The sequence below is a fragment of the Astyanax mexicanus genome, chromosome 17 (assembly GCF_023375975.1).
Source record: "Astyanax mexicanus isolate ESR-SI-001 chromosome 17, AstMex3_surface, whole genome shotgun sequence".
Taxonomy (NCBI): domain Eukaryota; kingdom Metazoa; phylum Chordata; class Actinopteri; order Characiformes; family Acestrorhamphidae; genus Astyanax; species Astyanax mexicanus.
The window spans coordinates 16,718,855-16,731,406 of record NC_064424.1 but is presented as its reverse complement, the minus strand read 5'-3'; the positions used below and the strand labels follow the sequence as shown (position 1 = coordinate 16,731,406).

At 39.6% G+C, this 12,552-nt stretch overlaps 1 protein-coding gene across 4 annotated transcripts in view; it reads right to left on the bottom strand.

Moving 5' to 3' along the window:
- klf8 (Kruppel-like factor 8) overlaps positions 1-12,552 on the bottom strand; it is a 48,366-nt gene that overhangs the window by 26,220 nt on the left and 9,594 nt on the right. For all 4 annotated transcript variants that reach the window (XM_022676267.2, XM_022676268.2, XM_049466167.1 and 1 more), the window contains one exon: positions 1,140-1,253. In XM_022676267.2, coding sequence (XP_022531988.1) covers positions 1,140-1,190 — 51 coding nt within the window. In that variant the 5' untranslated portion in view covers positions 1,191-1,253. The remainder of the gene's footprint in view (positions 1-1,139; positions 1,254-12,552) is intronic.

Below are 12,552 nucleotides of genomic sequence, written 5' to 3'. Positions count from 1 at the left end.
TGAGTTAGGGTAGAGATATATTTTTGCTGTTATATACTATGTGTTCGAATCCACATGCTGAAGACTGCTTCGTCTATTCTACATCTGCTTGGTGCGTTGGTTGCGCGCACCCTCAGAAATGAACGCAACACACACGCGACATGCAGAGCACACAAAATACTAGAGGTAGGGCTAGCAGAAGCCTCCAGTAACAAATGTGAAGAAGTATGTGGACTGCTATTCTAATCGCAGTTGGCGGTCTCCATAATCCTATGGAAAACAGCAAGTCTATCTGTAGCCTTAGCTGTGATGCAAATGCTGTGATGAGTTAGCAACAGTGCTAACTGTTATACTAAATGAAGCTGGATAGTTTGCTGCTAGATGATGACCGCCAAAGGGTTAAATAAGATATGTTTAGCTGTTCGCAATGATGTTTGTATGAACCTGAGTTACAAAACCTAAAATACTACCATGTAGCAGCCAACAATGAATGGATCAGATGAGTTCCATGGATCGGCATAGTTATCAGATACCTGGTCCGAATAATTTTGTTAATATACAGTCACTCTAAGGGTCTGTGTGACAGAAACATCTTATCACACTCCAATTAAAACGAATAAAAGTACGCAGACCCATCTGGTTGGGTGTCCACAAGCTCGCATGATCAATTCATGTAATTAGCATTCTCCTTCAAGCGTGTTGAGGAACCTGACAGTGTTGGAAGACTACAGGATGGTTAATGTATGGCTTTGTACATGTGGGAAGAACCCACCCCCACCCAGATTGATGGTACTGCTGGGAAAGACTAATCTCTAATGGAGCTGGAACACAACAGTGCATCATTAATAACAACATTCGAGAAGCTTTCAAAGCTTAGTCATTCCTGTTCATCTGAAATCATCTAAACAAACACAGTGATATAGGCCTACATGTCCTTCTAGAAAAGCTCTGAAAGACATCCATTCCCTTCATTCCCTGCAACCACACCTCCTTCACTCCCCCCCCCACCCCAGTCCTATCTCCACCTACTCCTTTTTTTCTAACCCTTCCCCACCCCAACCCCCCGCCCAACACTCACAAACACACAGACACACAGACACACACACACACACACACACACACACACACACATACATACATACATACAAAAGGCCACTCACCACCGTGCACTGCACCTCCTCTGGCTCCAGCTTGATCTGTATGGATGGCATCTCTTCGGCGGCGGCGGGATCTGAGGTGGCAGCGTTGGATTTCTCAGGACTCGACGACTGGCACTGGAAGACAGAGAGAAGCAGAGTACCGTTAGAGCGTTAGAGACATGACGCTAACTGCGGAGAAGTTCAAATGAGAAAAGTTTGAGGCTAATCTAGGAGTTGGAGGAGTGATGGAGAACTGATGAACCAAGAGAACCAAAAAATCTATCTACACAAAGACTGATACTAGTTACCACGCATATATATATTAGATGATAGAAGAGTCTAAGCGCTGAGATGTCAAAGAGTACACATCAAAAGCTTTACAATAAATTTACAGTGAACAATCTACATAGAAAGACAAATAGAATATTACCTTTAAATAAAAACAAAAACCCTGGCTAACATTACAACAACTAAGGCAGTGAGAGAAAGGAGGAAAGAGAAGGGAAGAGAAATAGAGAGGGCGAGAGAGCGACTGAAGCAGGGAGGAGTAGTCAGCAATCCTGTGTAGCCTCCCTCTCTCTCTGCACAGCAGTCACACCCAGTTCTTTAAGGGTGAGGAAGGAGAGTGTGAGAGAGAGAGAGAGAGAGAGAAAGAGAGAGCAATGTGGTAGTGCTTAAGCATGGGGGTGGGTGAAACTAGTCATGTGACCTAGCTGCAGTAGATTCCATACAGAGGTGTGGCCCCAATCAGTTGGGGTGTGGCTGGACTCAACGTGCCCCTCCCCCCTGACCGCACTCTTGCATAGGCCTACACACATACACACAGGCCTATATACATACACAGAGACACACAGAAAGACAAACATACACTCACGCTTACTGATAACTGAGTGTGAGCTCACGTCAAAGCTGGCATGTTTAATTAACTAAACTTTTAAAAAACTCTACTAGCTTGCCAATAGACTGGCGGTCCCTAAAGAGTGTGTGTATATGAGTGTGTGTGCATGTGTGTGTTCTTTAAAGCTGAAGAGAAATAGAAGCCCTCATTTCTCTGTAGACCAATCTATCCCTGGGTGACTGAGAGTATCTGTGATTGAAATAGCCAGAGTGTGTGTGTGTGTGTGTGTGTGTGTGTGTGTGTGTGTGTGTGTGTGTGTGTGTGTGTGTGGTGTTAGAACTCCCCAGGGAGCTTTGCACTGTGGGTAGTTTAAGGAATAAAAGAGGGTGGGGTGGGTGTGACTCCAGCCTCTTTACACCCCAGCAGGAAGTTACAGAGTTGGGTGGGGAGGGGTGGAGAAGGGTGGGGGTTGTTGGGGGGTCCGGAGAATAGCCATGGAAGGGATTAGACTAGAGGGAAAGGAAAGGAGAGAACGAGGGAGAGAGAGAGAATGTGAAAGAGAGAAAGAGAAAAAGGGGGAGAGCACAATTTGGGTCATGGCTTCCTCGCTCAACTCAGTTGCTCCCAAACCCCCATGGCAGTAAGCCCCTACCCCAGTGGAGCGTGGGTAGCGAATGTGCGCCTGGGAGAGCAATGCTCACCACACACACACACACTCATACGCAGAATTTTGTCCGATTATTATTTTCGCATTGCTCTCATTCCCACACATGCACATGAGGGGTAGGACAATATATTGATACATTGTATTATTTCACCTGTAATGTATCGATATGTGGTGTCAAATATCAATATTTCCTAAGACGCATCCCCCAATTTCACTTACTCAAGTTAATGCTTCATTACTCCACATGGTGGCGCTAATGAAATGAATAGGGTAAACCTGCAGTAAAGAATATTGACAAATTCTGTGAAACTAGCACCCATAAATCCCTAATTCCTGGTATTTGCATATTTAGGAGTATTTTATCCTAAGCAATGCAACGTGATAATATATATGCGATTCCCACCTCTAATGCACATACATAAATATGCAGCTCTGGAAAAAAACAAGAGACCACTTAAAAATGATAAGTTTCTTTGATTTTACCAAATTGAAAACCTCTGGAGTATGAAGAGGAAGATGGATGATCACAAGCCATCAAACCAAGCTGAACTGCTTGAATTTTTGCACCAGGAGTGGCATAAAGTTATCCAAAAAAGCAGTGTGTAAGACTGGTGGAGGAGAACATGCCAAGATGCATGAAATCTGTGATTAAAATCCAGGATTATTCCATCAAATATTGATTTATAAACTCTTAAACTTTATGAATATGAACTTATTTTCTTTGCATTATATGAGGTCTTTTTGTTATTTGAGCCATTTCTCATTTTCTGCAAATAAATGCTGTAAATGATATTTTTTTGGGAGAAATGTTGTCCATAGTTTATAGAATAAAACAACAATGTTCATTTTACTTAAACATATACCTAAAAACGCCAAATAAAAAAAAAAATCCAGAGCTGTATATGGACAAAAGCTCAATATATTGGGACATGTGCTTATTTATTGTTATTTTTATCTTGCTGTGAGTAAAGAGTTTATTGCATTTAGTGACAAGACCATTAGTAAATTCAGGATGTTGCTTTACTATACGCCTTTAGCCCACAGGTATGTGTTTATCTGCTCTAGAGAGTCCTATTCTATTGGCAATACTTTTGAGACTAGACAATTACACAATATTCAATAACTAAATCTACAAAATGAAAAAGCTTCTCAACTTTTAATCGAAGTCATTGTAAAAAAAAAAAATTCATTATTAACAAGTAATTTTGAAGCATTCCCATTGGTCTATTTATTATAACCTTTCAATACAATAAAAAGAACAACTAGATATAAATGATCTAAAAAGTAAGAAACGGCAAATAAATGGTGATACAAGGTTGTGTGTGATCACATCAATGACTTTTACTAAATGACACTGAGGGATTGCTAAAAGGATGCCTTACAAACATAACATTACTTGACTAACTTCATTAACATAATCATTGTGAGTGAGTATTTGAGTATATCTGAAGAGAACTGTTAAAACTATTTTAAATCACTAATAAAATGATGTCCAGATTTAGCTGATATTTCCAAGAAAAACAGAAAGCTGCAGTACCACTGGCAAACTAATAGTTTAAACTGTGCTAAACTATTAGCATTTAATTTATTTACCACATTCCATTCATAACATTTTATAATTAAATGTGTAAATACATTGTTACTCACGAATGCTAGTGCTAATGCCAATCTGTGTAGATTTACATTTGAATTGTATAAACAGAAACAGATATTAGCATTAGCTGCTAGGTGCTAGCCACAAACAAACAGAGAGCTTTTAAACTGGTGTGTGGGAGCAGGGATGCTTAAGAAGTATTGATGGCTTTAATTTCACTGAATGAACAGTTACCTTTAGCAAGTTTAGTCATTTAAATTGGGACACTTGGGAGGCCTGCCATGAATTATTCACCATTTATTTATTAATCAGTAACAATGGTGAAGACACATCAATTACACCGGTTTGCCCTTTGTACTAGTAAGACCTAGGCAGAATTAACTGACTGGGTAAAGATCAAAAATGTTTATTAACAGATCGAAAAGACCCCGTTTACACAGAAACACTTTATGTGATTAATATCTGGAATAGCTTGTTGCATAAAAATTATTACTGGTGTTTTAGTTGTATGTGTATGTGTGGATTGACCTTATCTTCAAAAAAAAAAAAACTATGATGTGATTACTGTTACATCTGGAAATTAAATATCAAAATTATTAATAGTGTATCCAGTATTAGTCCCATACAAAATGGCTTATTGGTAAAATAAATAAATCAAATCAAATCAAATCAAATCAAATCAAATCTACCACATACTGTGGGATAGGATTATTTTTGTTTTGTTTGAAGGTATTTAGTTATCAAATTATTAGCTCATAAAAGTAAAATGTTGTATTTAAATTTAGAAAAAAAATCTGTAGGACTTTAATAGAAGCCCTCTTCTTGCAACTTCGAAAAGAATTTAGTTCCTTACTCTCACACATCAAGGGACCACTGTCACTTCTGTCATTAATACCACAATTTCTAATCCCATGCAAATCAGTCATTAACATTACAGACCCCCTGTGGTAAAATTATATTACCCCCATTTCCCCATGTAATCCCGTAGGAATAGGGCTTAAGATAACAAAAAAGTAGATCCCCTCAATGGAAAAACAACCTTTACAAAGAGTGTACTGCAAGTTAATGTTCTTTTATCTTGTGCTTTAATATTCTAAACTAACAAAAAGCTGTTTCAAACTATTGTAATGTTAATGCGGTCACTATTATGTGGGCATGCAAAACAGCACTCAACACCCAGTCAGCCATGGACATCTGACATTAGCAGAAGCTTGTTTAAAAAGGCTCAGTCTAAAAAGATGCAGTTACTCAGAATGTTCACATGCACTTCATAATCTGATTACTGTGGAATTGGAGTTTGTCAATAATCTGATCAATGCATTTACATAACTTCACATTATGGCTTCTTTAAATACACTGAGTCAAAACTTGAACATACATCAGCTAGAAAAAGATTATTTAAATCATTCAGTTTCTGTGTTTCTCAAAAAATGGCTCTTGTATATGTTATCAGGGCCTGTTTTCAACTAATAATAAATCAGAGAATACTCACAGTTAAGCATATAGCTGAACTAAAATCAAGATTTTTTTAAATAATATTTGTTAATCATATTTTTAGACATTACTCTGATCTAAATCAATAGACTATGCTGTTACCATGACTGCCTGAATTATCAGATAACTGCATTAATACGATTATACAAGTACATGTAAATGTACTTAGTGTATGAAAGAAACACTTTTTACAAAAATGACCAGACCAGGTATAGAGTGACCATTAAACAGAAGTCAATCTAATTGCTGCAGTTTTCCATGGACACTGTCCTAAATTAGCGATTCTTAAAACTTTTTTAGTTGGAAGCCACTTTTGTGAAAGGTGTCACTACAACTCCTGATTTTCCCACCTTACCTGGGGTAAAAAACAAAAATGGCAGGATTGTTTTTTTTTTTTAAATCAGGCACCACATTTCATTATGTGGCCAAATTAGATAATGATAAGAAAATGGATATAACTGAAAATTATATATAGAAAAAATACAACCCTTCATATTTTACACCCCATTGCAGCCCTCCAGGGGATCAAACCCCAGTTGGAAACCACTGCCCTAAATCAGAGCCTTAAATACTGCTATTGCTTTAGGTAGAACTTTTTAGCTAATGTTATCAGAATCAGATTTGTTGTGATTGTTTAAGCTGGGAAATCATGTTTCCTGCCACAGAAATGACTTCTTCCCCTCTGAGACTTTTGCATTTGCATTGGGTCATATGTTGACTCACTGTTTGAGCTGTCATATGTAACTCAAATGTAAAAAAATTTTGCATGTTTGTTTGAAACAAGAACTTCAGTTTCAGGCCTTTGGGCAGAATAAGGACACTCGAATACACAACCTTCTGGAAAAAGGCCAACATTCTTGGTGTCCACACTGGGACAGAACCAGGAAGCATCTAGAGTTCTTGATGTGGGGTCCTTCACCACTGCACCACCTCTGACGCCTCTGCTGAGTCAATGCAGCTTTGTAAAATGTTCAGAGAGAGCTCTGAGGTCCAATGCCACATGACTGTTACCATCCCACAAGCTTCAGGGGCTTTCCAATGATGAAAAGTCCCACTTCCACCAAAACTTTTAAGTCCACTACAGCATTTACCAATAAAGCCATGACGTTATCCATTGAGGGTTTTGAGGGAATTGCGTCTTCACAAAGTCTATAAGAACTAATGAAACCACGAGAGGCCTAACTCATACCAAATGAGGCCCTGTGAGAGCAAGAGAGTCAACTCCGAAGGGCACAGCATGTGTGTTCAAAGCAATGCATTGCACAATCACGTAACCTGAGCTGGCAAGTGTGCTTCACCCTGGCTTGGGCCCCGAGTGGACCCACCCCCCACCACTGGGGGTAGACGATAGTGGGCCGGGGCTGGGCAGCTTTCAGAATTTTGTGGGTGGGGTGGCAATAGAAAGGGGAAAAGGGGGTCTCTTGGCCTTCCCTATACCTAGTTTATATAATGTCTCAGGAGTACGCAAGCCAAATCTCAACGTAAATTCCAGAACGCAAAAACATTGGCTCTTGGATTGGCCCCTCCTACTGTCCTGGGTGGAGAGGTGGAGGAGGGATGGATTGTGAGAGATGTGGAGAGAGAGAGAGAGAGAGAGAGAGAGATAGAGAGTGAGTATAAGTGAATGGCTCGACATGAGGGGTGAGGCAGGGTAAGACTGGGGTCAACAATGCAGTCCCTCCCCAAATCAGTGCCAGTGGAAAACAGGGTGGGGTGCATGGAGACGCAGTACACACTGGCAAAGGGGCAAGGGAACCAAACTCTGGATTAATAGCTTGTCTGAAGTGAGCGTCCAGAGCATATGCAGCACATTCTGTATAGGTATTTATTGTAAAGAAACATGCAAAAATACTGGATCTGTGTGGAATTCTCCATAGAAAAATATGAAGATGCAAACATACTTGCTTATTTGTTTGACACTTTTGCTCAAGACAAATGTTTGTCTAACACCTATAACATTAATAGCAGCCCACCGCTGGACGTTTTTCGGTGTGAAAAGATGAGTCTGGCAGAAATCATATCCACAGGTCAGTCCAATAATATACAGGTCAGTGTATTTTCTAATCAAACAATTATAAAAGCCCACAAGTTCAAATCTTCTATTTGGGTCCTTATTAGCCATGATCGGGTTCTTCTTCTACTGGTGGGAAAGCATTTACCACTTTACCATGATGCAAGCTCTGTCCTCCTCATCTCAATTAAAGAGCAGGCTACAATATGCTAATAGTGTAAGCAGAGAGGCCCCAACAGAGGTCTAGGTCAAACCTGGAAATCCAAACAAAGCTCTCCATTTGATGAACTCCCTCATTTTGATGATGGGGGAAGCTAAAAGAATTAAAGAGTTTAAAATGTCCAAGGAGTCTGATAATAACATAGTTTATCTACTAATTAATAAAGATTAATAAAAAATAGCTGCTTTTCTCAGTGTAAATTCTATGCACTCATGTGCTCTACTGTGTCTTTCTGTGGTTTTAATTTTTTATTTTATGTAGTATTATCAAAATGATTTGTGGTGTATTGTGGAATGTGAGCTGAGGAAGCAAACAGTGCTCGAAATCATGAAGCACCTGCATGCATTGATGCACAGTACTGCTGCAGGCGTGTGTGCCATCATCATAAACACTGGTTTCAGCTTTGTTGTATGTGATGAGCAGGACTGACATGCAATAGTCTGTACTTAAAATTGCAAATGTTTTCCTCGTCATTTCTTATAAAAAGCACTATAGAGTTCTGTAATTGTGTTTTCATGACGTTTTTAAAAATTCTAAAGCAGCAGCAGCAGCCTTTTGGCAGAAACACTGAGCATCATGAAGTGGTGAAGTGAATTAGTGGACTTAGTGCATAAACACCTCATGGTCCAGAGGTCCATTTATAAATATGTATGTATATTTGTATATCATTACATCACATCTTTAGAAAAATCATGAGTGCAACACAATCTGACCTCCATGATGACTGATCCTCAAGTGACTGACATGTAAATTTATTTTTGTCATTGCTTTCTACAGTGCTGCCCCCGAACACAGACCACAACCAAATAAGGTGTACTGGCAAAGGGGTCTATTGGCCAAAAGGGAAAATTTCCCTTGAAGAGACTCTTGGAGGGGCTCCTCTTTTCGGAGGCGACCATGAACTGCAATAATATGGGATTAAAAGTTAAGCGAGTAGTCCCCCTGACGATGGTGAGGCTGGGGGGTGGGGTTTGGGAAGGGGGTTGCATGTGTGTGCGTATGCGTTTCGTGTTGTTTAAATATGTCAGGGCAGTGTAATTTTAATGCAGTCTGTTGGGCCCTGGGGCACATCTTGTTCTGTGTACCAGTCAGCGCTGTCGCTGCGTCCCTCGCTGTGGCCAAAGCGTCGGCCCAACCATGAGAACGACGGAGAGGAAGAGGGGAGGGAATGAGAGAGAAAGAGAAAGAGAGAGAGAGAGAGAGAGAAAGAAGGAAAAGGAAGTGGGAGAAAGGACAGAGAGCGAGAGAGGGAGAGAGAATGAGAATACACATGTAAGGTCACAGCTGTGCAGTGTGTGTGAAAGAGGGAGGGAGGAAAAAGGGGGGATGAGTAGGCAGAGGGGTTAGTGACACACATACACACACCACATACACACAAATATACACACCCGCACACACACACTGACACAGAGCATAGAACTGTGCAGCAAGGACTCTCTTTCCCTCTCTGTGGATGTTTTTGCATTACTCTCTTAAAGCTACAAGACTCGGAACACCTCTCCCATGTGTCCATTCTTTCTGTCTCCTTTCATGAAAAAATATCAATATAGTCAAGTATTATAATATGTTTTTCAGTACGTTTCTTTTTTTTTTTTTTTCATTTCGTCTGTTACAGAGAGAACATCTGTGTTTAGCCTCTAATCCCATCCACTACCCATTCCTCAGTCCTATGCCCACACCCCAGGTTGCCAGGTATGAAACACAACAGCGGGCAAACACAGCATGCTGCAGCCTGTGCATCATTAAAAAATAAAAAGAGCTATTACCAAACAGAGAAAAATGTGGATAAATACTGGCAATGAATTTGATAGATGGAGACACCTTTGAGCCCAGAAGGACTACAAGACGGATGCTGAGCTCACCAATTTTCTACTGAACATGTAAGCACTGAGCTTCAGCTTCTTACTCAGTGGTCCAAGTGCAGCTGGAGTATTAAGACAGTGAGTATTTCAAATAGGAAAATTATCCACACTAAACTGTGGGTGCATAACTAAATAAACAGACATACACTGCAGATTGTGCTCTGAAGTCTGAGTGTCTCCACATCACTCTTCCTCCATCTAGCCTTGCCTTTGAAGCCACTCTGCTGTTCTCTATCAGTACATGTCTGCGTCTCTCTGATTTTAGGCCACGACGGACTCTCTCTAGTTTTGATACTCCAGACTTTTTGATTGTGTCTGTGGCCGCCGAGCTCGCTCTGATCTGTCCTTTGATACAGCAGTAAAGTCTTTCGCTCGTGCTCTCCAAACAGCATGCATGAATACACTACTAAGGCCAGTACTTGTCTCTGACAGCTCCACCCTTCCTCTCTAGCAGGGCGTGAGCTGGAGCTGTGACCTCTATTTGCAGTGGCCAAGGTGGAGAAAACTTCCACCAATAAGTTCATATAACAGTCTGGAAAAAATAGTGTGTATTTGTATAAAGAGATGAGGAAATCTTCTACTGACATGTTTTTTTCACAATGTGAAAGCAATATATACCCTTTATACTAAAAGAATAATTCAAATGACTTTTACTCTTTAGTAATTAAAACAGCAATTAAAAAAACACAAAGTGAACACGAAGCCAAGCATAGGCTAAACTAACTGATACAAATCATCAACATAACACAGGACATCATCATGTTCATCCCGGTCATTAACATGCTTCCTATACAACTGCAAGTAACTGCCAGAACACATAGATGTTCACACCTAGCCTTCTGCTGGAGGAGGGGCCAGTTATAGTAAGAGTTTCCCAGTTTTCTTTGCAATTAGCTTGTTATTGTAGCATCCTCAGCTAACTCACACAGACAGTGGGTGGTATGGTCTCACTGTGATTACGTATGGTCCAACAGGGGCACCTACTATCAAATATCTGAATGTGGTTTAAGTGATCGGATTACAACATGCATCTTCTTTAAGAAGCAATGTGTCCCATTCACACTTGTACTTTATGCTGGATGATCAGATCACCCTGGATGCATGTAAATAAAAGTGTGAAAAAGGCCACAGAGACCAAGTGTTGGTTTGTGTCAAGTAGCATTGCATAAGTTCAATGATTTCATCCATGTTAAACTAGCATTATAGAAAACCATCATTTGAAAAATCAGTCAGATATAAGCGTATACCTGATGGTGATCATTTGTTGCAACATTTATGCCACAAAACTAGGGGTGGGCGATATGGCTCTAAAATAATATCACGATATTTCAGGGTATTTTTGCGATAACGATATACTTGGCGATATAGAAAAAAAAAAGAGTAAAGTATAAGAGTATAACAGCATAATCATAATGTGGCAAATAAAAATATAGCATTAAATAATATAATTCAGGAAAAAATATGATAGAATATTTAGTGCATGCATATAAACTGCAAACTAAAACAATTATACAATAAATAAACTTAAAGCTCCACAGTAAATAATAAACTACTTTTAAGACAGAACATCTCTATTATCACAATATGGATTTTTAATATCACGATATTTCTGTGTCACGATATATTGTATACGATATAATATTGCCCACCCCTATAGAAAACGTAGATTCCATGGTTCATATTACTAGGCCAACACCTCTCCCCAGGATCAAGTGTCTCAGACCACCTTTATTGAATTTACTGCGCATGCTTAAGGACCAGAAGTAAATAAGCAAATATTTTTTCCATTACACTCCTAGTATTTAGTTAATCAGTAATGAAATTATATTAGTTTTGTGACATAAATGCTGCAACGAATATTACCATCAGGTATACGCTTATATTTGACAAATTTTTTAAATGATAGTTTTCTATAATGCTAGTTTTACATGGATTAAATAATTGAATTTATGAAGTGCCACTTGACACAGACCCACACTTGGTCTCTGTGGCCTTTTTCACACCTGGATTCACATGCATCCTGGGTTATCTGAGCATCCAACATAAAGTACAGGTGTGGGATACAATGCTTCTTGAAGCATATTGCAATCCGAACACTTAAACCACATTTAGAGGTGGATAGTAGGTGCCCCCATCAGACCAAACGTAATCACAGAGACATCATACCATTCACTGTCTATGCGAGTTAGCTGGGGATGCCATATTTACCATATTTGCCACAAAGATGAACTAACGCTACTATGATCCAGTTCACCCTTGAGCTGCTCCTGTCCCTGAACACTGAGATACCTTAGAGTCATTGGTGCAAAATCTTGTAATATTACTCTACATCCCCAGTACTTACAATTATTTGACTCTCAGAGGCAGTTCTGTATCGTGACACTGCCTGCATGCCCTGCGATGTTAGTCAATTGCGTATTGACAGTTTGTGATGCATAAAGATGATGTTGAAACAATACATTCTGCAATCCTGTTTGTTTGGTACATCATTTTGTAGTATTGTGTATTGTATCACGTGTATGCTGCTTTTGTTTGTTGAACCACAGGCCTGAAGTCTCATTTTGGTGTGAATCAATTAAGATGTTACACTTGATAATAGAATCAATCCCTAAACTGTAATATCAATTTCAATACAACCTCAGTGCTGAGTCACGGAGTCTGACAGACCCAGAATACACATAGGCACATGGGACAGCCCTGAATGGTGGCAATATTTTATTTCAGTTTGTCACTTATGCACTAAATTCC